A 24242-nucleotide genomic window follows, 5' to 3' on the forward strand; every position below is an offset into this window, starting at 1 on the left:
GATAATGTGTAATGACCGGTCTTCGAAATAAAACTCATTAATCACCGCAAACATTAAATTACCACCAAACGAAATTAAGTTCAATGGGAGCACACCCGCAAGTTCACCTGATGCAAGCTTTACCGATTTAATACGCAATTTACGACTTTGTTAATGTTCATCAAAGCGAGTAATGTTACGTACGAACAAAAGGAAACAACGACTTCGCCATCCGGAAAAAAGAGGTCATTCCTAAACTAGCGAACCTGACCTTGAAAAGTGAGAGAAAGTGTCAAGTGACAAAATGGTACATTCTTGTTTTAGGGTGGAGGATTATTCAAAGATCGGAATCAAGGTTTCGGAACCAAATGGTGTGGAACTTTATGTATATAAACGGGTGTCGCCGGAAGAAAGGACATTACTTCCTTGGATTTTCCAGAAGTGCCTTAACAAACAATTCAAAATGATGAAGACTGTGGTAAGTCACTTTCTCTGGTGTGCTTTTTGAATAAGAAATGTTTAAAAATATCTTAATTGATCGATATTTTAAACAACAATGTTTTTGATGTAAATTGTATTTCCATTTTATGAAATTTATCGTAAGAAACGTTAATAATAAGATATAATAAATATTTGGGGAGAGAAAGCAATTTTCAGGTGAATAATATTTAAAAAATGGTCCAAAATTCCAGTCATCTCATAAAAAAGTTAAAGTGGCTTTTCACCCTTATAAATTGTCAAAAAAAAAAAATAATATTAATAAAAAAATAAAGATGTTAATTTACTGAAAATTTCTTTTCAACCTTGCTCTAAGGATTATAAGTCATATAATTAAAGATTCAATATTAAACATAAAACGCATGGAGCATTAGGAATTTACTGCTCAAAATAAAGATAAAAATCTAAACATTTTCAATAAAATACATTAAGCTTGATTAAACAAAAGATTAATTTTAAACAAAATGTACACATAGCCATGCAGTACTTTAGGTTTCGATTCAGTTGGTTATCTGCATTTAAACTGAAAATCGAACATAAAAAATTTTGAACCACTGCTCACTTTACTCGCTCCTTGGTTCTCGGGGTTTAACAATACGCTAAAAACCTGTTAGAGTAAAACGTAGGACGCAATTACAAAATTCTAGGCATACATAAAATTTTATTTAAAGTTAAGAATTAAAGTTTAGCCAAAATATATCAAGTAAATTAAAAATAACCGGGTCATAATTGCTCACATACAAAAACGGAGTGACACGCGCGTATACAAGAATATACGGATTTAATTTTTTGGTTGATGTGTCTATGTAATACCTACAAGTATATTTTTAAAAAAGGATGAATTTATTCTATTATTTTACGTCGAGTACTTATTTTGGAACTTTCAATACCTATCAATATACCCTCTCTGGATTAGAAAGAATTGTTCTCAACAGTTTTTCCGTAAGGTGGTCAGGGAAACTAAGTGGAACATCAAGGCATAAGTTAAAAAAACTACTTGTGTGCATAAAAACTAAAATAAGAAACAACAACGTCAAATAGCACAATTTACTTATTACTGCAGACACCTGTTTCTGTGTTACAAGGAACGGCTTTTTCAATGCAAAAGAAATGAGCTTATGCATGAAAAGTCATCCGAAAAAGTTACATAGGACATACTTTTCACACTAAGCAGGGGCGTAATTTAAAGATCCTATTTTCAATATTTATTCAAGCAATGATTTATTAAAGTTTCGTTCCTGAGTTCAATGATATTTTAATTAAAACGGTTACTTTTCACAGTTTTATTATTTTTCTTACAGTTTTATTAAAATACTAACCCATTAATTTACTTGCTTGTATTGATTTTCATTAGCGTATTTATTTCCTTTCTGCTTTTTAATACACTTACAAAGTAACAGATATAAGTCTTAGTGTCTATCATGCTGTAACGTAATTAAGGAATAAATACATTTTGCAGAAAATTAAAATAATCAATTAACTAACGTTTTGAAGCACAGTTTAAAAAGAAGAATAATATCTAGTGTAAAAGAGTAAATTTTCAAAAACTAAACTACTAAATTTTAAATAGAACACGGTTTGGATGGATTTAAAACTCGCATTACGGTTTCCAATTTTCTTTAAAAAAAATAAAATAAAAAAAAAAAAAACAACCGTTCGTTAATATTTTCATCAAGATAAGCACGAAGGTAGTTCAAAATGGTGTTTAAAAAATTTGAACATTTATCTCCACATTTCTGCCCCTCTTCCACAAAGAAAAATAAATTGCCAAACTAAAACCATATCAATTGAAGTATGCTTAGGGGTGGCAGAAAATTGAAAGTCTTAAACTTTTGTACTGCTGTTTTGTAAACGTTCACCGTTTACTGGTTATTTTAAAACAAATTAATTAACCGTTACATTTTACTGAAATTATAAAAATATGTCTATAGCACTTTCTTTTCTTTGTTCTACTGCGCTGACAAGCACCCAAGAAGTTGACGATGACGGTTGCAAATCTAAAATACCTTCTGGAGCAGTGGCGTAGCGAGAAAAACTCCTAGGGGGGGGGGGTTAATTTTTTCTGAAGTTTCAAGTAAAGCCATGCCCTCAAGTTTATACATTTATACTGTATGTATATATATATATATATATATATATATATATATATATATATATATATATATATATATATATATATATATATATATATATGTATATATACGTATATACATACATATACATACATATATATATATATATACATATATATATACATAGTTTCGGGGCTCATGGGGGGGTTCTGACCCCCCTATCCCCCCCATGGCTACGCCACTGTTCTGGAGGAACTCGTTTTACCGACTCCAGTTTATCCCAATCTCCGGTTTATACGGATCAAATTTTTAGTGTTTAAAAATCACATTTACTTAAATAATAATTTAAAATTATAATTGCAAAAACGGAACTGCAAATACGTCAACTATTCGGTTTATGTTTTGATCAAACGTAAAATTTCGGCATAGAACGTTCGCACAGTAAAGTAAGAATGGCATACTTTGAAATGTCGGTTCAACACCACTGCAGCAAAACAATAAATGATAAAGTATTTGCGAAAAACGATATATTAGTCATTTTGTTACAAAGCATAGTTTTTTTTCTTTTCAGCAATAAAATATAAGTCTGCTTATTTAAGAATGTGCTTTGCTTGTTACCCGGATTACACTGATAATCATTTATTCGAATTGTCTTTGGTCCCAGTCAATCTGGATAAACGAGACTGTACCGCAATACCATAAGTAACTAGGGCAAGCTCCTGGAGAATACGGTTTGCAAAATTTTTCTTTTTTGGTCCCCCCTCCCCCCCTAATACACATGCATAAGTTTTTTCGATATCTTTCTAAATAAAATTTTTATTTCCAGATCTTGATGTTGGCTCTGGCAGCCGCTGTCTATTCATCAGCTATTGACGTCATCCCACACTACAGCAAGTATGGTGGCCATGGAGTCAGCAGCAGATACTTCAAAAAAGCTCAAGGTTTCGGTTATGGTTTAGGTGGTCTTGGATATGGCTACGGACTGGGAGGCCTCGGATATGGTGGTCTTGGTTTGAAATACGGAGGTGAAGGTCTTGGATATGGGCTCGGATATGGCGGTTACGGTCTTGGATATGATGGTCTCGGATATGGTGGATATGGTTTGGGATATGACGGATATGGCTTGGGATATGGAGGATATGGCTTAGGATATGGAGGATATGGCTTGGGATATGGTCTTGGCTATGGACTGTAATTTAGACAACTCTTACTGTGGTAAATATTCAATTTTTAGTTGTTCGTTGTATTTTATAAAAGTGATGAAAAAAATGTTTAAAATTTATTGTTGTCATTGGCTGCTTGAAAAAAAAATGATCAGTCACAAGCAAGTGGGGATCGATTACTTTAATTAACAATTCATCAACAGTTTAATTATGTGACCAATACAAACTTATTATTACATTTTAACAACTCATTTTTATGGTGAATGCATAATATTTTGATTATCGAGTTATTTGTTTTTTCATAAATATTTAGTTTGGTTATTAAATTAAATAAGGGTGTAAAATAATAAAAACTAGGATTGAGAATTTCGTGTCATTATGAATTATTTAAAAACTATACGATTTATGATTGTCAGGTCAGGATATCGGTTTTAACTTACTCATATTTTAACACTCATTTTTGTCATATTTTAATTTGAAATTTGAAATGAGACATTCATTACTTTTAGTATTTGATTTTTAAATCACTGTTGAGAAGAAATGCAAATTATGCATTGTAAAATAGGCTGCATATGATTATAAATTTCCAATATAAAAAAAATATCCACAAAAATATTTTTCAAGTAAAAAGTTTTTTTTTATTTTTTTATTCAAAACAATTTTTATGTTTTACTTTCTTTGAAAAAAATTTCGATTAGATAAACAGGTAACATAAATTGAAAAAGTTTGTTACAAAAATTACAATATAAAGTCAAATTTCTCAGTCTAACTTCTTTTATAAAATTAACACATGATGGAATATACAAGCAATACCTAAGGATTTTTTCCAGTAAAGTTTTTCCAAGTTAAACTTTAGAAAAATCATACAACATTCCTATTTTTATAATTGTGTCGTCATTTCATTGATGCCATTTTTAAATTTTAAGCAGTTACAGATAATAAGTAGCTTAATAATGCTTAGGTATATAAAATGGAGAACATTATTGACCATTTAAAAAATGAGATGAAAATACACATCGTTGCTTTTCAATAAAAATATGTATATAAAATTTTAGTTTCCAGTCAGTCATTAACATTTTTACAAACAAATATTGTGAACGCTGTTCCAATATGAATGGCTAGGGTAACTGTAACTGGTGGTGAATTAATATAAAGATGATTTAATGAAAACATTGAACTTGATTTTAAATGTATTATTATTAGTGCACATGAATTCAAAGAATCAAAAAACTAGGTACACATTATTTTAATGTATTTAGGATGACGTTGCATGTTACACCAGTAAATTTCACTGCATCTGTTAGAAAGCTGCCATTGTTTGTCTTTCGCAAGTTTTTGAATGTTAGGTTTTTGACCGTGACAAAGCACACCTCAGGTGTTTTTAATTATGCCTCACGATAGTTTGACTTTACTGCACTATTATTCTGTATTACTTCATTAACTCTGAACCTCAGATCCAGAAGAACGTAAGACACATTATGGTAATTTTACAAGAGAGAGGAAAAACTTTTTTTTTCTGGCTCATGCAAAAAGATAGGACGCGCGCTCTTTTAACCCTGCTAAAAAAGGGAAACAATTTTTTTTAAGACTTACGTTCACGCGGCTCGGTCTAAGGAAGATTGGGCGCCGCAGATTGGCGACCGTCATTTGGGCGCCTTAAATTGGGCACCGGGAACATTGGGAGCCGAGCACTTTGGGTGCTGGGAACATTGGGCGCCGAGTACTTTGGGTACCGGGAACATTGGGCGCGGAACACGTTGAGTCCAATGTTCCCGGCACTCAATATGCTCGGCGCCCAATGTTCTCGGCACCCAATATGCCCGGCGCCCAATGTTCCCGGTGCCCAAAATGCTCGGCGCCTGAAGTTCCCGGAGCCAATATTCCCGGCGACCAAAGTTCTTGGCGACCAATGTTCCCGGCGCCCAATCTTCCCATTTCGCACACTGCTCGATGCGGAATAGGCTTTCACATACAATGCAGAAAATGCAATAAACGGAAAACTGTAATTTTTGGACTTACGTCAGTCTAGATCTGAGGTACAGACTTAATGCATTCATGCCTCCCTTAAAATTATTCTGCGACCCCCAGGTTTAGAATCAGATGTAAATGATCCTTTGTTTCATAATTGTCTTGTTTTATTTTCAGATTCAAAAACAAAGAAACGTGTGAGGAAAAGCGAAACTGAGCTGGAAACCGCAAAGAAACCTGTAATAATAAGGATGTAAAATAATTTATTGCGAAGTGCTGCTATAGCTTGTGATAATAAATGTCATCTGACTTTATCTATTTCTTAGATTGTGTTTAATACGATACAATAGTTGAGGGCTTATTGAAAAATACGGAAAATATTAAATTAACACTACAATCACTTCCTAAGGAAACCATTCAATACACATTTTAACTACACAATTATTTAGTTTTGTGGATTCTATTCTATTGCGCTTTCAAACATGCATAAACTGAAGCATAAAATGCTGCAATAACTATCTATTTTTTCTAGTTAATGTCCAAGTAATTACTTTCCCTTCACTACGAAATAATTTGTGAATAGAAAAATTATTAATTTCAAAATAACAAGCAATATCTTTTGAAATACCAAAATGTATTACTTGTCGATGTGCATCTACTATAACTTATGTTTTAATTTTGATTTTAAAAGTATTTTACTTTCTTTATGATAACGATGCATGATACGTAACATTTCAAAAGTTTTAGTCATGTAATAGCGCTTTTTGTGCTATAAAAAAGTCAAAAAGTATCTTAAGCCAATTTGAAACTTTTAGAACGTACATGTTTTAAATACACACAATTTGTTATTTCCCTGAATTGCTAGAAAAGTCATAGTAAATTTATGAGGCACAATTGCTAAATTGTACACATATGTAATGATTAAAAAAAGAACAAAATATGTAAACTGTATTAAATATTATATGATTTACAGAAGCTTAAAAACTTAGTCCATGTTACAAATTAGTAATTTTGAAACAGAATGACACCTTGTACGTCATAAGTTTCAACTTTTGATGTTTTTATTTGTCGCAAACCACTTCCGGTTTTTTCAGTAAGTTACCGCCCATAGCCCTGCTATGGCCGGTAACTTACTGAAAATACAATGCTTTGCCTGCAATCTTCGAGCTGAACCGAACCATTGCTTCGGTCACTCGTCTGGCCAATGCTAATTCTATATTAGCTACCAAACTGTTTGACACTCTTGGCTTCCTTGAGAGGTTTTCCACCTCCAGCTCAGGCACTTCCTATTTTGGGCTGATGAGTGCTAATGACCACGAAACTGCAGTCTTCGGATGGAATGACTGAGCTGGTGGTGTATTTCATCTTTCACTTCCAGTTATTTAGATTTTAATCGTATAAATATGCAAATGTAGTTGGTTTAAAAGTCACCATTACCATGTACGAGTTAAATATTACACTCGTAAAATAGCGTTTTTAAAGTTGTTAAAGTGGCAATGCTCCATCAAATTATAAGTATTAAATATGTTGTACTTCTAAACCTAAACTATTTTTAATATTGTATTGAACATAAAGTTTCTCTCTTCTCTCAAAGCAAAGATGACTCTCATCACTTATTAAAACGTTAAACTACCGAAATTGCAATTTATAGGAACCTAATTTGAAGTTGCCTAAAAGTTTTTTTTTTTTTTTAGTTCTTTGGCACTGATTTTTATTCCAGAAAATCAACTAAGCCTTCTAAATAATTTATTTTTTGACGATCTATAGGATCACTTAATGTATAATATTAATAATTTTGCTGCGAGACATGGTATTATATGAGATGCAGTTTAAGAAATCAGAGCATAAAATGTCACAAATTTAAGGTTTTGAAGAAATGCACATTAAGAACAATTGGTTAGTGTTAATTTTTCTTTAATTGCATTATTACAACAAGAATTACAAGCACAAATGGCTCTCATCTAGACTTTACAAAAGTTATTATTTCCCTACTAATCGAGCAAAATTGCAAATATTGCAGGGGGAAAAAACATTAATACACGTAGCAACTTGAAGTAATTTTCCAAAAATAAGAGCTTTTAAAATTTAGACACATAAACCATAAACTAATGAGTTCGTAAAAATTACTAAGAAAAATAAATTAAAAAACTCAAAAATGGTTTATAAGAATATGTCTAGTGAAATTACGCTCGATTCTAATTTAAAATATATTTCGCTAGATTAGCATTAAAAAATATTCATCTTTTTAACAACCGATCGACGATAAATAAAAATTCAGACCTGTATCAGTGAACACTCAACTTTTGCATTTCATTAGTGAAAGCAAAATGAAATATTGAACAAATTTACACACATTTAAGGGTAACTCGAAAAGTATTAGACATTAGTGATTATAGAATCTAAATGAGGCAGTGAGAAGCAAAGGGATGTAAGTGGAAAAATTAAAAATTTGGAGATAACCAGTACACATGGTAGGTGAACCTCTCCTCTGTCTTGGGGTAAGAGACGGTACTAGTAGCCCTGGTAATTGCTGCTATACAGCATGATTTAGAAAAAAAATTCCAATGAAATCCTAACTAGGAGCTAATCTTTAAACGCGTTTTACTCAAAACTTGAAAATGTCCACTTGCATCCCTTTGCTTCTCAATGCCTCACATGTAATTACGATATTTTGACGTACAAAGGCAATATTCCAGGTTTAAAAATAGCTCTTATTTTCGTATGTTTAATAGAGAAAGACACCAGGTATAAAAAGTCACAAACATATAGTACACACGTGGGTCACCTAAAATCTTGCGCTGAGCTTAGCTACATTATTTGAGAACAAGCAAAAATTTAACAGTGACCGGGATGGTGATAGAAAACGAAAATTTATGGTTGCTTTCAACAAATATTCGAATTCTACATTCTTCGACTTCAATCACATCACCTTCCGTGTATAGCTCATCGTAAATCACGCACAAATCAGTCATGTTTTTCCAAATAGTTCACTCACGTGATCACTGATTGAGTTACGTGATACCATGTCTCACAGCAAAACATTTAATATTATACATTTAAGTATCATTATATAAATTGTTTAAATTAAAAAAAATAATAATTTACTTCGAGAAATGCGAACTGGAAAACTTCTTTACAATGAACATAATATTGATTTTGTAATTCAAATCATGTCACTTAAAATCAGTCATTTTCTCTGTATAATTCAACTTGAAATTAAATTATCAGTATTTTTGCGTTTCCTTTTAAGAAATAAAATGACTTCTGTAAAAAGATTGGATCCTTTTTCATTTCTTTATTACATTGCAATGAAATAAACTGTTTTCAGCAACATCCAGTACGTCAACTTGATGATCACGTAGCAGTGTAGCTGCTTCCGTCAGTAGGAAAGCACCGCCATGTTTTATAATGTTCGAATTTCTATTCCACGGGGCCTCAGGGAGAGCCAGTGAGTGTGGGAGAGATACGTTCTGGCTTGTAGCGTTTGATTGAGCCAAACTTTGAAAATAAGTTGTGCGCTTAGTATTTAACAAAGATATACATTGTAGGTACTCATTTTGTTCAGAAATGTAAGCCCTACAAGTTAATTTCATATATATATATATATATATATATATATATATATATATATATATATATATATATATATATATATATATATATATATATATATATATATATATATATATATATATATATATATATATATATATATATATATATATATATATATATATATATATATATATTATTTGCATAAATATGGCCGTTATAAGAGTTATTTTTGTAATAGTGTTATATTAATGAAAAAAGCAGATGTTTTGTGTCACTAATTTGGGCGTAACGGAAAAAGCTCACTCAGTTAAAGGGAGAAAACTTAGAATGTTCATTCCAGACCCATGCGGCATAGATTAAAACAATTTCCAGCTTTCCACCAACTACTTCCACTGGGCTAAAGTGTTATTCCGGAAATTAGATGTTTTGTTGTTGCTCTGAGGCGACGATATATAAGTATAGTAACTGGACACATATCAATCCAATTTAAATAAATATTTCCGAAAAAAAGGCTATTTATACTTTCTAATATACATTATCTTTTCCTACTGATGAAAACAAAATGCAAAACGTTTCGACTTCCCATAGAATCTCTACTTTATTGTTGGTTGGTTTATTGAATTTTTATGGCGCAAGAGTCCTTGAGGGCTATACTGCCCCAGAATCTCTACTTGAATTTGAAGAATTATTTCATGTAAATTGTATCTGTTCTTTCAAAACAACGACTAGCTAGTTCAAAAGATTTAGTAACAGAGAAACAGTTAAACTTTTCTTTTTTAATCGTCATGTACTTTATTAGTTAAGTCCGTAAGTAAATAACATATTAAATGAAATTCTTAGAGCAGCAAAAGCCTCTAGAAGTGCTAATTAGCAGTGATGAAATGGATTTGTTTGATTTAGAAATTAGCAACCAAGACCAGAACTTTTAGAGCAGAAATCTTTTTCTGAAAATATGAATACCAACAACTTACGGAGAAATTTATGTGTTTAATTGTCGGATGTCTTTTCATCCATAAGCTCATTATTTTTTGCATTGAAAAAGGCGTTCCCTGCAAATTTGTGCTTCTTCTAACATTGTTCTGTCTTACTTTACAAACACATATGCCTACACACACATACCCCCTACACACAAACACACATATCCCCCCCACACACATAAACACACGCCTACATACACACACACACACTCGTGATTGCGAAAAACATAATTTGAATTCAAGAGGTCAAAATTCAAATTATTATTATTTTTTTTTTATTGCACTACGACTTCCTTACATACCAATACTTTCCTTTTAAAAATACATTTTCCAGCTATGGAGACCGGCCTCGACTGCGGCGGGTAGGTGCACATCAAAGCATTCGGCAGTACACCTTGTTAAGCGGAAGAAAAATTGCAGTGAACTTTGTAGTAAAAGAGGTATCAGCATTAGATTGCGAAAGACGTATTTCGTTGCTTGAAAAACGGACCTACCTTCATAACTTACTAACTGGACTATATTATATCATAAGCATATAAATGTTTCCTTTTTTAGGTCCACAGTTGTAAACTATTGAGAAAGACGTATTTTCAAAATGGGTGGGAATTGAAAATTCCAGATCAATATTTCTTTTTTGTGTTAAATAGAAAGTGATTATTGCAATTTATTATCATTTTCCACATATTTTAATGTAGAATTCATTTCTTTTCTTTTAATAACGGATTTCTAAGTTTTTAAATTTATTTAACTTCGGACAGATGATCTTGGCGGCAGGCATTGTTTTCTTAGTTTCGTTCATCTTCTCGAACGAAGTGAGTCTGAACAAAACAGCAAGACCTCACAGAGTGATAAAAAACATTTTACAAACGTAATGCTGGAACGCAACACACACATAAAGCCAGAAACAGCTCACAAATTTATTATATTAAAACGATTTTGCATAACATTTCAATTTTTAATAGCCTTCGATTACACTGAAAAAACAATGTTTTCGAAATCCAGCATTATAAGCCCACATGTATTACAAAAACTTACTATTTTTTTTTTTTTTTTTTTTTTTTTTGACATTTAAGGGTTTCGGTAGAATTCGGTAATGAGTTTGTCTATTAATTTACGACCGTAAAACTTTAAATAGTTGCATATGACAGTTTGGGTTCACAAAAGTTTATTACTTTTGCGTCTTTTTTGAGAGCAAACATGAAATTGCTCTTTCAATACAGGTTAAGTTTGAATCCGTCTGTAGCTGTGGAAGAAATTATGCTTCCCTTTTTGTGCATTCATTTGTTACTCAGTAACAAACTATATTTCACTTACTGTGTATTCGTTTGTTACTCAATTAAAAACTACATTTCACTTACTGTGCATTCGTTTCTCACTCAGTTGCAACCTATACTTCGCACATTGTGAATCAGATTTTCTTACCCAGTTACAAACTATTTATTTCACTCAGAATGAATTAGATAGATTTATAATAACAAACTTGCACGTTGTTTAATTGCCTTTTAGCTCGTTAATTGTTCTCTGAAACAAATAAAATTAACTTTAGTGGAAACAAAAAATTAAGAATATATTCAGAATCTGCATTATTTTCTCAATTTTTTGATGCTAAAAAATAATGTTTTGCATTCTTGGTTTCTTGAGGTTCCTTGAAAGTCCTCTGCAAGCGTAAAATAAAAAAAAATTCCAACTGTTGTACTTACTGAACAATACTAGCTGAACTGTTGTACTGTTGTTGTTGAAACCTTAAATTATCCGAATTTAAATATCGTTTTTTATGTGTTCATCTACAGAAGCTATTTCCAACAAAGTTTCTTTGAAGCAAATCCATTTGAAAGTTTGGCATAAATATTTGCTTTAAATTTCCCCGTAAGTACTAATGTTAAAACTTTTTGAACTGCTAAATTGGGAACAAAAATAAGTTCAATTCAGAAAATAAAACATGGGAATGAGGTGTCCTTTGCGAGATCTTTAGAACAAAAAAAAAAAAAAAAAAGGTTGTTTGAATCAGAGTATTTTTACCCGACTGCGCATGCGCGACGCAAAGGAGGGGAATGTGTTTATCAGTGTATGTATGTATGTCTGTTCCTATGTGGCGGGGGCTAAACGCCTTGATCTATTTTGGTAATTCTTACGTCAACCGATTTGTCTTAACCTTGGGAGTGTCACTAAACACATGACAGTAATCAAAAATTAACCATAATCAACAACCAGTTGCCATATTTTGTCAGTTCAGGATCGGCGCACGTTTGGTGTTGCACACTGTGTCGCACGCAACCTGCGTGCGACAAATGCAGGTAGTTTTCGCTGCCTGAATTTTTTTGTTTACTAAGTCTACTAATTGGGATCTCAGTGGCCGAGTAGTCTAAGCGATTGCTTCTCCCACTTGAGGCGATGGGTCAAGACACCCTCGCTCCGGATGTACTTTCCCCTCTTTCTGATGTAAATTCCTTCAGGTGTTCTTTATTTGTATTCTGTACTGGTAATAAAAAGGATATAATGCGTAACGAAGGCAAGACACTCAGATTGTAGTCCTCATCCAAGTAAACCAGTGCAATAAGCACCAAAAGAAAGAAAGTCTACTAATTCGATTTTCATCTCTAACATGTTGCATTTGTTTTTGTCTTGATTCAAGGGACTGAGTTTCGCGACGTGTACTTTCTCGACAGGCTTTTTTAGTTTTTCGAGAAAGAGTTGACTAACGGACGTTTCCGATTTCGCGTCATCATGATTTATACAGGCTGTTTATATAGCTATGCTGTGGTTGACTTAAGTTCGCACATTTTTGCCGAAGGTCAAGCACATGTAGCTTTAAGCGGAGTTAGGTCCCTAGAGGGACTAATTAACAGGAGTTTTAGACCATCGCAAGTTACTTAATAGACCTCACGATACAAACAAACTCTCTCCATGAAATGACAAGATTGCGAAATGTACCGTATCACAATCATAATAACTAAGTCAATGAAAATTAACTAAAAAGTGTCAAATAAAAAATTATTAAATAAAAACAAAAAACCCGACTGCGTAAAAACCAAAAAAACTAAAAAGAAAAATGTATAAGCCCAGTAGTTTAGAATGTATTAAGTACTACTGAATAACTACACCGTTGAAATAGTTTTATAACCGTACACAGATAAGGCAAATCATCAATTCAAAAGCAGAATAGAAGGATCATCAGTCGGGGCTCATTGATATTTTACGGGGTTCCTTGAATTAGAAAGGAATGGGCCTCGTCTGTTGATCCTTCTATTCTGCATTTGAATTTATGATTTGTCTTAGCTGTGTACGGTTATAAAACTATTTCAACGGTGTAGTTATTCAGTAGTACTTAATAACATTCTAAACTACTGGGCTTATACATTTTTCTTTTTAGTTTTTTTTATTTTACGCAGTTGGGTTTTTTGTTTTTATTTAATATTATTTTTTTTTCAAAAGTTATCTCGGAGAGAAGGACAGACAGATAGATATATGTTTTCTCTGTCTCAAAAACCTATTTTCTATTTTTTAATTTTTCGATATTTATTTAATTATTCTCCTTATTTTCAATTTTGATCATGCTTTCATTTTCTTCATTTTACACTTTTACTGGAAAGTAGCTGCAAAAAGCAGAATTCAGAAAACGTTTTGACACTGGTATTAAAGCGTATAAAATCCTATTTTAACTATTTCCAGAGAACATAACACTTTTTTGCTCTAATGCAAAGGCTTACTTTTTTTATAATTCAATCATTCCTTTCCTTTTGATTAAAAGTTTTGATTTCCATTTTCATGCCTCATAAATTGTATTTAAAATATTTTCCCCGCAAAAAACAAACAACAGTTCTCATACACGTGAGCAATTTTATTATCTCACTAACATGTCAACCATCAGATAGATTGAGAAACTCGCCAAATAAGCCAAACGTTTTCATTCCATATTTTTTTTAAACCATGAAGAAATATTTGATCAAGATCAAAATTGTAGCAAAATTAGAACTGTAACATTGTAACTTTTTTCTATAATTCACAAACAAATAAAAACTAATTACTTTATCAAGTAAATCAAATATTAGCGGACTAAAACCTACAATTCGAAACCTTTCTCCGGTTATCTTTCATTTATCACGAAGACTTAAAGGATTAAAGCAATGTTCTTTTCATAGCAAATCTAGATAAAGGGATTACTGCATTCACGAGGTCAAAGTTATCAGTTGTATCATCTAAACTTCTTTATTTATTAGTTGATCTTTCAATTAAACGATTTAGTATTGCCGGAATATGAAGATCTATTTCATGAGATTATTTTCCAATAATAGATTTTTTTTTTAATATTAGGCATACGGCGATCTTTGTGTATCTAGAAATACGGCGGGGGGTCATTTTGACCCTTGATAAGAAATCTACATAGTTTCCTACATAATGTTGTATATTTGTAAAATTTAGCTGAATATAAACACATTTAAAATAAATACAGTTTGTTTGAAGGATGTAGATATTTTAATGATGTTTTTAAGGATGTATTTATAAAAAAAATAAAAACCCTTGAAATAACGAGAACTTTTCATTTGCATTTCAGGAACTAGCGACTAATGCTGTCTTTTATGTACAAAAACATTATTAATGCTTCTAGTTCTAAGTAGTCATATAACTTCTATAAACAAATGCTGTATGCGAGAGACAATACAGGCAGGTTTTTTTTTATTACAGAAATCTACTCACGATCTTTTAAGGAAGAGAACGTTGGTCCATAAACTGGGGAGTTTGCAACTAGGAGATCAAAACGTTTAAAGATTTTAGTGACTCTACAACTCAATGGAATCAAGTTATATTCATTGAAGAGAACGTAATTCTACGTATCCAGTTTTAAGAATTTTTAAATAAATTATACCGTAGATGAATTTAAGCTTAGCAAGAGAATAATCTCTATCAAAGAAGCAACTCTTAGCTAGTTAAGCTGAACGTTTTAAGTTTAATTTTTGAACTTGGGGGAAAATTGGGGAAAACCGTTCAAACGGGTCAAATCGACAACTCTGATTTTTTTTGTAATACGAGACTCCACCGTATGTTAAGAAAATCAACTAACAAAATAACTATAAAAAAATTAGTTGAAACTGTAGTTTGGGAGGGTTTAAGTGTAAAATACTTTCGAAATTTTCCTAACATTTTGTCTGTTCTTAAAAGTGATAAAGATCCTATTTTATATCGCAAAGAATTATAGTCCTATATGAAGTAAGTAAATACATGAATTCTTTGAACTTATTAAAATATTTTATGTTAGTAATTTCGCATTAGGGCCCTTAAAATAACAAATTGGTACCATTATGCATTGAAATTCAAAATCACGCACACCATGCCACGGGGCAAAACCACGTTTTCTCCACTCCTTTGAAAAACGTTTTGAAAAGAAACGAGTAACACAGGGAGGATCATTTTTTAAAAATCTTTGATGACTACAATGTTAAAAATAGTTTTACTTGAACAAACTAAAAATAAAATACTAGTATTTTAAGTTTAAAATAAAAAGTAGAAATTTATTTATAAATATTAACTTCATTTTTTAAAGTTATTATTTACACAATAAAACTTATTTGTATTGGAAAAGGATAACTGGATATTGAAACAGAAAATTAGGAAATGGAAAACGAAGGGAAAAAAGGAGCAAAAAGAAAGTTTGCCACTTTTGCTTGTGATAGCACTTTCTTGGATAGTCATAAAAGTATAATTATTTAGTGTTTTCAGTAATTTTTACCTTTCTCCCATTACTTTAACTTAGGATCAACATCAACGGTATATCTACCTAGGATATACCGTTATCTTTAAACTCGTTTTACTCGAAACATGGAAAATCTCCACTTACATCCCTTTGCTTCTCACTGCTTCATATGTCTCGTAATTTCACTTCAAAGCTTTCTCCACTTTCCTTTAAATAAGTATTATTATAAAGAAAATGTTATGCCAGATGAAAATCAACCTATGCAAAATTATTTTTGTCTTTATTGAAAACTACAAATTATAACTGAATTTTTGACATTTCCATTGCAGAATATATAAAATATTACAAAAATTTGGTGAGATAGGGATGACGTATATGTAATTAGATTCTGGGCCTGATTACGAAATCGACAAACTAGGCTGATGCCTAAGACCCCTATTTTTGAGGGGCTACCAAATAACTGAAATTGTTTTTATCAATAACTAAAAATGTAAGGTTTTACTACAAGGGGCACCCGAAAAAGAATTTGGCCTAATACCCCCCCCCCCTTCCCCTCGCCCTCAATATCTTAACTGTGTCCTGAGCAGAATAGAACTTTTACGTAAAAGATACTCTGAACTTTTTAAGTTACATATTTTTCGATGCGTGTAATTTACACGTTTTTTTTTGCAAAAAATTTCATTTTGGAAGTAAGTTTAATAGTTTAAAAAATATGTACAAAGCAACTAACGTTTCTAAAACAGACTACATTGTGTTTATCACCATAATATTAGAATCTCCATTAGAATAGGGGCTATTATCTATAGAAAATCATTATTTGAATGACGTGATTAGTCCCTAGCAAATTTTTACCCAAATAGATACCCATCTCCCGAATTTTTATATATTCTGTATATTCCTTATATATCTTTTACTTATTCTATAACTAAAGAGTGCACAAACAAAATTATCTGTGCTCCAATTTTCTTTCGTCCAATGAAAAAGGGATGCATATTTGAATAAGGATAACAGCTCCCAGAAACAATACCTGCAATGAAAACATAATAAAAATATCTCTCCTCACATTCGAAAAAAAACACCTTATTTTAATTGAAATTCGCAGAAATAAATTTAACCAAAGCCCCTAGATTATTCGATATATTTAATTACAGCACTATTTGAATTATGAAAACTGTCCCTCAAAATCCCTGTTACAATTTGAGCACAGTGAAGAATTTCTATCACAACCTGGTGCTAAAAGTTTCCCGCTTCGTATCAATGAGGGCAATATTTTAAACGCCCATCATAGTTATAACATACTAAGAAAAGCGAATCATTCTCTTAAACATAGTTGAAACTAAGCTCCAAACATATTCTGGATAATAATTTTAAAAATCCCTCTTACAGTAAAGGTTAAAGGTCGTTAAAACATCCATCCAAGTTCGAACAAAATAAAATCCCTCCCGAGAGAATGAAGCTAAAAAAATTAAATGCGCACTCATAATTTAACCTATGATCCAAGCGCATTCAGAGCAATAATTTCAATAAAACCCCACCTAATTACAATAATGATTACTGCCTACAAATGCTTCCTTTACAATTATAATAAAATAGAACCTCCCAGTCAAGGACCCACAATTAATTCAATGTAAGATTTAGCAAGAAAAAGTCTATTAGAACAATGACTATACTACTTTAATTAATATTACAATCTCAAATCGTTTGTTTAAGTTGGAAGATTTGAGGCTATATGTGGATGAATTGAGCCTACTATGTTCGCTAAGTCTGAAACGATTAAGATCCCGGCCCTTATCAAGTTAGAAACTTGGAAAAAGTTAATCTTTTGCAGAAAAAAAGTTTTTCGAATGATACTTGTTAAGATGCGTGAAAACTTTTTCTCCCTCTAAGCAAGCAATTTGTGTCAATATTTAGCTTTAAAAAAGTTTAAAAAAACAATCAAAATAAAATGCCTTTGAGGTGCAAATCTAAAAAGTCCAAAGTTACCTCCAAAGCTCCCAAAGAGGAACTGTAAATGTTCTCCCACGCAAGTAAAAAATTGTTTTTAATGTCTTGTCCTAAATACAAAATTTATGAACTATATTACAAATTTCTGAAAACGAAATTACACTTAAATTTATAGATTACGCTACACCGAATAGAATTTGTTACAAGTTTCATTTGTTGCACTTTATCTGTAAGAACACGATGCAAAAAACAGCGACCTAATTATTAGCATATTTGATTGATTGAACAAGATATTGCTCACAAGATGAATACTCTGCGATACGCATGGTAAACGCTTAGAAAGGGAATGCGTTTGTACGAAATGAAACAATGTAACAAGATCAGACTAGAATTATTCATTTTTTTCTAGCACTTTACTTATCATAAAAATGCATTATCTTAACAAGCAAACTCTTTATCAACGAGAAAAATCTGAATTTAGTAACACTTCCTAAAAATTTCTTGGGTTTCTTTTGTTCCATCTGAATGGTAAAAGTACTGCACCATTAAAACCAAATAAAGTTAAATGAAATGTTTTGAAAATGTTGAAGTTATCAGGTATGGCATCTGAAACTGTGTTTTTAAATTCTTCTATTTTCTTTTCATAAGATCAATAAACAAAACTTTAGGGTGCGTTTCACAAGGCAGTTTTCCAATGTTATAATTTATTAATTTTTAGAATTGGAGTGGAACATTTTTTAAGTATAAAACTATCATACTCGATGATATGAGTACCATTACCTCTACAAACACATATTGCTCATTTCAGTTTGTTTGAAAGATATTTTTCATGATGATGAAGTTTCTGGTACGACACTTGGTTTTTTATTTCATTATTACATCTCTTTTTTTTCGGTGATTTTTTTATATCATTTTTACTTTGTATTTGATTCTTTGCTCATAACAAACTTTTTGAATTAAATTACGCTTAAGTATCAAGCAAATATCGAGAATATTTACTTTATTATTGTTAAGATTGGTAACTAAATCGCTACGATAGTAGCAATTTCAAAAAAAAATAAAATAAATAAATATTTAGAAATATAGGTATTATACATTGATTGCTCTTTGGGTTTTCTTGCCTGGATTTTGGGAATTTTATGAGACCAATCTTAAGTTTTGCAAAACGTTAAATTGAAAGTTATGTGTAGGAATGAATCCAATTCTATGATTTTATCATAAAATATTTCAAAATTAAAAATAAAAGGAATTCAATTAGCATGCAATTTTTTGTAACTATGTTTAATTACATTTTTTGTACTTAAAATGTTATTGGCAATAAGGAAAAAAATGTACTAGCAAGTGAGCAATTGCCTACTCTAAACTGTAACCTAAAAATTGCTTCTCTTGCACATTATCCTCAGCTTTTGTACACCAATTTTTTTAACGAACGAAGTTTCAAGGAAATGGTCAATTTTGGTCAATTGAGAATTAAAAATTAGATATTTTTTCTAACATGGGATCGTATGTTATGTTAGTTAGTATCTCTACCAGTAGATAAAACAATGTGCAACATTTCCTTTTCATGAATTGCACTGTCACATCATTTCGCAATCCAGGAAAAAAGAAGGATTTTATTTTAATTGGTATACTGGTAGAGGTACTAGTAAACTTCTCCTGCATATTATTTCCCGTTTCTGTGCAATATTTTTTTTAATTAACAAAGTTTCCCAGAAACTGTCAGTTTTTGTTTATTGAGAATCGACATTTGGATATTTTCCTAGCCTGGGACTGTATCTCAACCCGCAGAGAAATCGACGTGAAACTCTTCCTTTTAATGAATTGCACAGACAAATTATTATTTCGCAATCCGAGAAAAGAAGGATTTCACGCTAATTGGGTTGTTTCCGAAATTTTAAAAGTACTTTTTCCTGACAGAACTTGGTTCAAAACATAGGATTTAATCTTTTTTATAATAACTTAACAAAGTTTAATGTTTTTTAAAAAATAGCTTAATCAACGCGCAGATTGAAATTCATTTTTACCCGACGGCACGTGCGCGACGCAAAGGAGGGTAATGTGTTTATCAGTCTATGTATGTATGTCTGTTCCTATGTGGGAAACTAGGGGCTAAACGCCTTGGTCAATTTTGGTAATTCTTACGTCAATCGATTTGTCTTAACTTTGGGAGTGTCACTCAACACATGACAGTAATCAAAATTCACCATATCAACAACCAGTTGCCACATTTTGTCAGTTCGGGATCGGCGCATGTTTGGTGTTGCACACTGAGTCGATCGCTACCTGCGTGCGACAAATGCAGGTAGTTTTCGCTGCCTGGAACTTTTTGTTTACTAAGTCTACTAATTGGGATCTCAGTGCCCGAGAGGTCTGAGGGATTGCTTCTCCCACTTGAGTTGGTGCACAGTGGGGCGAAAACGCCAAAAAGCGCTTAGAAGTGTTTTTAAACCTCTCTCGCTCATTTGTTTACGCAGGCATGTTATAATGGATTTTTGTCGGTTTGTCTGGGTCCAAAGTTCGCAGGTTTACGCTTTTCAGGATCTTTTTACAGACCATTTATGACTAATTAATATTAATTTCTAAGAGGACATAAGAGGACTTTTTTTTGTAGGGTAATTTGAAAAAAATAACCTTGAATTCCGAAGTTTTTGGTGCTGATCAAAACCGATTTTCGGTTTGAGAATTCGATTGCTCATTTTTTTTTTCATCCTATTACTATTGTTGGATACGAGAGAAATTAAATGTACCCGCCTTTTATAGGAAAAAAAATTATAGACTGCTTAAAAGCAATTTTTGTAAATTCCCGCACTCCTGGTTCTTCAACTTTCTAAAGGCTCCCTTCAGCTTTGTAGTGGACGAAGGGCTCTAAAATTCCAGTTTTGATTGCCTAAGAGGTAGGCCTATGCAAATTTATTAATCTTCAATAGGTTTAGTATAGGAAAAAAAACCCATTTATAAGCGCTTTTTGGCGTTTTCGCCCCACTGTACGGTGGGTCAAGACACCCTCGCTCCGGACCGGATGTACTTCCCCTTCTTTCTGTTGTAAATTATTTCATGTGTTCTTTATTTGTATTCTGTACTCTAATAAAAAGTATATTATGCGTAACGAAGGCAAGACACTCAGATTGTAGTCTGATTAACAGTCGGGGCTCATTCAAATTTTACGGGGTTCCTTGAATCAGAAAGGAATGGGCCCCGACTGTTGATCCTTCTATTCTGCTTTTGAATTTATGATTTGTCTTATCTATGTACGGTTAGAGAACTATTTCAACGGTGTAGTTATTCAGTAGTACTTAATAACATTCTAAACTACTGGGCTTATACATTTTTCTGTTTAGTTCTTTTTTTCTTTTTCTTTTTTTTTTTTTTTTTTTGTTTTGTTTTTACGCAGTTGGGGTTTTTTGTTTTTATTTTATTTATTTATTTTTTTTTTTTTTGACTCTTCTGCACATGACATCACTAGTATTAATATGACACTTACTAATGCTATTAGCGAACAGCACAAATTACCTCCTGGCAACGCGGTTGACAGCAAAGCTTAAACATTTAGCGCGCCAATGGAGTGACGTGCCAAAGGATAGTACTTGTGACGTCACAAAGACCACGCCTTATTTCTAAAATCGGATTTTTAAGAAACTTGATTAAAAATAACTATTCGTAAAAAAGTTTTCCAAGCTGCATGTTATTTTTTTTTCTCTTATTCTGTCAATCGTAGTGTCTAAAAATAGTACTTTTCACTGAAGGAAACAACCCCATTAGTGTACTGGTAGAGATACTAGGAAACGGCCCCTAAACATGGCATAATTTCGATCAACCCCGAAAAGAATGTGCATAAAAGAAAGTGACTTTAATTTTCAAGTGCACCACCACGATTTTTACACCCGACTTCGTATTCTTTCTTGACCTGAGTAGCAAGGTTTTAATGAAATAAACCTATGTATTCAAAATATTCTCACTAAAGATTTTTAGACACACGGAAGTAAAAACCTTTTTGAATTTTATGTTAATTTCGGTGCATTTGAAATCGTTATGGATGAATGAACATAAAAATAGTCGTTGCAGGTATGCTTAAGAGCATGCTAAGGAATACTACAAGTATGGTGTATTTGTAGGATATAGTTCTCCTAGACTCTAAGAAGTCTAATTTAAACATTTACCACCATCTACTTTGAAGTCTTTTATTTCATTATTTAAGAAGAATAGTCCCGTTTTTGTGTGTGATATACTTCTCTGTTTTTTGCAGATTCTTTTATCCCTTTGCATTGTTGCTTATTCATCGATTGTCGATGTCTCTCCATATTATGGAAACAGATATGGATACAACAATTTTGGTTCCAGATATTTTGGACACAACTACGGATTCGGCCTTGGTGGTCATAGCTACGGAAACTATGGTGGCTTATACAATCGATTGGGTCATTCGTTTGTCAGCAAGTATCTTAACTACGACTCCTATGGACACTACGGAGGCATATTCAATGGACTAGGTCATTCTTATAGCAGCCACTATCCTTATTACAACACCTACGACAGTCATGGATATAACAGGCACAATTATGGGCTCAATTATGGTTACGGACATCGTCGATACGGATTAGGAAGTTTTGGTGGAGTTGGCTATTTTGGACGTAGCCATTAAACAAAACACGACATTAGTACGAACAATTCAGATCCCTGAAACAGAATGACGTTTTAGAAACCTAACAGTCTGTTATGGCACATGTAGTAAAGCACGTCTTGAAGATGTCAAAAAGTCTGTGACGAATCATGAAATGACTGATGTCTTCAGGCGTCATCGTATGGCAAGCGGTAAAGTTTTTCTAAACTGGAAGTGTTTAAGTGTTTTTTTTTTTTTTTCAAAAGGTCGAACAGTTGCTTGGAACAATACAAAATAAAATTCTGTGTTATGCATAAAAAATTGTGTATCATTTTCAAACTAATCTACTGGAACACTAATCGAATTTTGTACTTTTCATGAAAAATATCCGGATGCTGATATATTAGGCAATGTAAGAGGAAATTATTTGCTTTTTATATTAGACATTTTTAGAATAGGGTTTAGTTAAATTTTGATGTGCTGGAAGAAAATAAACAGCAAACATGAACTTAATGTTTCAGAAGTCGCTCTTAATATTTTATAAAATATTATTTTATAAATTGAAGAATACCAAAAGTATAATTCTTCTGGAATGATAGAACAATAAAGATAATACATCAAATTGTAGTACTATAAGTAGCCAATTAAACTTACTGCAAGTAAGGGATAATGGTACAAATGCTGAATAGGAATGTTAAGTAGTTCAAGAAATTAGCGCTATATAGCGGGATTATTGATTATAGGAAATTTATTCTTTGATTTAATATAGATCTTTAATCAATAGTACATAATCATTTATCATAATCAATTGACTGTGTCAAGTTCATACTTACAAGGTTATACAGATTTTTAATCTGTAAAGCATAGCTTAATTTATTTGAGTTCAATTGTATTTCCCGTTTAATGACGAAAGATCGAAAAAAAATTTAATGACCGTGAAGCAACTATAAAAAAAAATTCAGTTAACATCTTCTTAAGCTTTAATTTGTAATTAGAAAGAATAATTTTCGTGTAATAATTCGTACTTCAAGAAATTCATAGCGTGCATTTTTCTCACCGTTTTGTGGTCACCATTCTCCTCTACATAAAAATACTTCTCTTGATACTTAATAGAAAATATCAAACTTATATTATTTTTTAAGATTTGTATTCAAATAGAGGAAACAATTACGCATGGAAGGGAAAAACATACAGAATCAGTTTTAAAGGAAAGTGGTTAGTTAACGAACAACCAAATAGGTTAGTGAAAAAACTATGGGGTTTAAAACTAAAAGGTTTAAAAGCAGGGGAAAAATAGCATAGAACATGACATTTGACAAAAAACAAATAAGGCTACAGAAAAGACAAAAAGAAACAGATACTACGTATTTGATAAATTAAAAAACAGAATGCAAGAAAAATTAATCAGTAAATTAAGAAAATTCTTTAAAAATGGTTCCTAAAAAATCAAGGGAGAAAGAGAGAAAGACAACAAACCGATCTAGATAAAAGCCGCAACTGAAACAAAATTATAGTTGAAATCCCTACAAAATTAAGGAAAAAAAAAACACCGATAAATGTCAACTGCATAACAGTCAAAGTTAACAAAAATGAACTCAGAAGTACAGTTAAAACACTTTTAAATAAAACAAAATGTAAAACCTAGTTATACAAAGTAATTTTAAAAAAATAGCAGAAAAAATGAAATCATTTTATAACAAGAATAACTATTTAAAAACCAGATAATTTTAAACACGTTCGCTAAAGTTACAGAGTTGGAGAAAAAAAACCTACTTCTGTAAATATGCAATTATTTCAATA

At 31.8% G+C, this 24242-nt stretch overlaps 2 protein-coding genes across 2 annotated transcripts in view; both read left to right on the forward strand.

Moving 5' to 3' along the window:
• The first annotated feature begins 420 nt into the window (after positions 1 to 420).
• Positions 421 to 5985, forward strand: LOC129217656 (keratin-associated protein 21-1-like). Its single transcript, XM_054851983.1, has 3 exons — positions 421 to 457; positions 3376 to 3764; positions 5858 to 5985. Exons 1-2 carry the CDS (start codon positions 443 to 445, stop codon positions 3742 to 3744), a joined length of 384 nt encoding a protein of 127 aa, XP_054707958.1. The 5' UTR covers positions 421 to 442; the 3' UTR covers positions 3745 to 3764; positions 5858 to 5985.
• A 16146-nt stretch (positions 5986 to 22131) lies between these two features.
• LOC129216772 (keratin-associated protein 19-2-like) overlaps positions 22132 to 24242 on the forward strand; it is a 64675-nt gene continuing 62564 nt past the window's right edge. The window contains exons 1-2 of the mRNA XM_054850988.1: positions 22132 to 22279; positions 22333 to 22457. Coding sequence (XP_054706963.1) covers positions 22132 to 22279; positions 22333 to 22457 — 273 coding nt within the window. The remainder of the gene's footprint in view (positions 22280 to 22332; positions 22458 to 24242) is intronic.

This window comes from Uloborus diversus, chromosome 2, assembly GCF_026930045.1.
Source record: "Uloborus diversus isolate 005 chromosome 2, Udiv.v.3.1, whole genome shotgun sequence".
NCBI classification, from domain to species: domain Eukaryota; kingdom Metazoa; phylum Arthropoda; class Arachnida; order Araneae; family Uloboridae; genus Uloborus; species Uloborus diversus.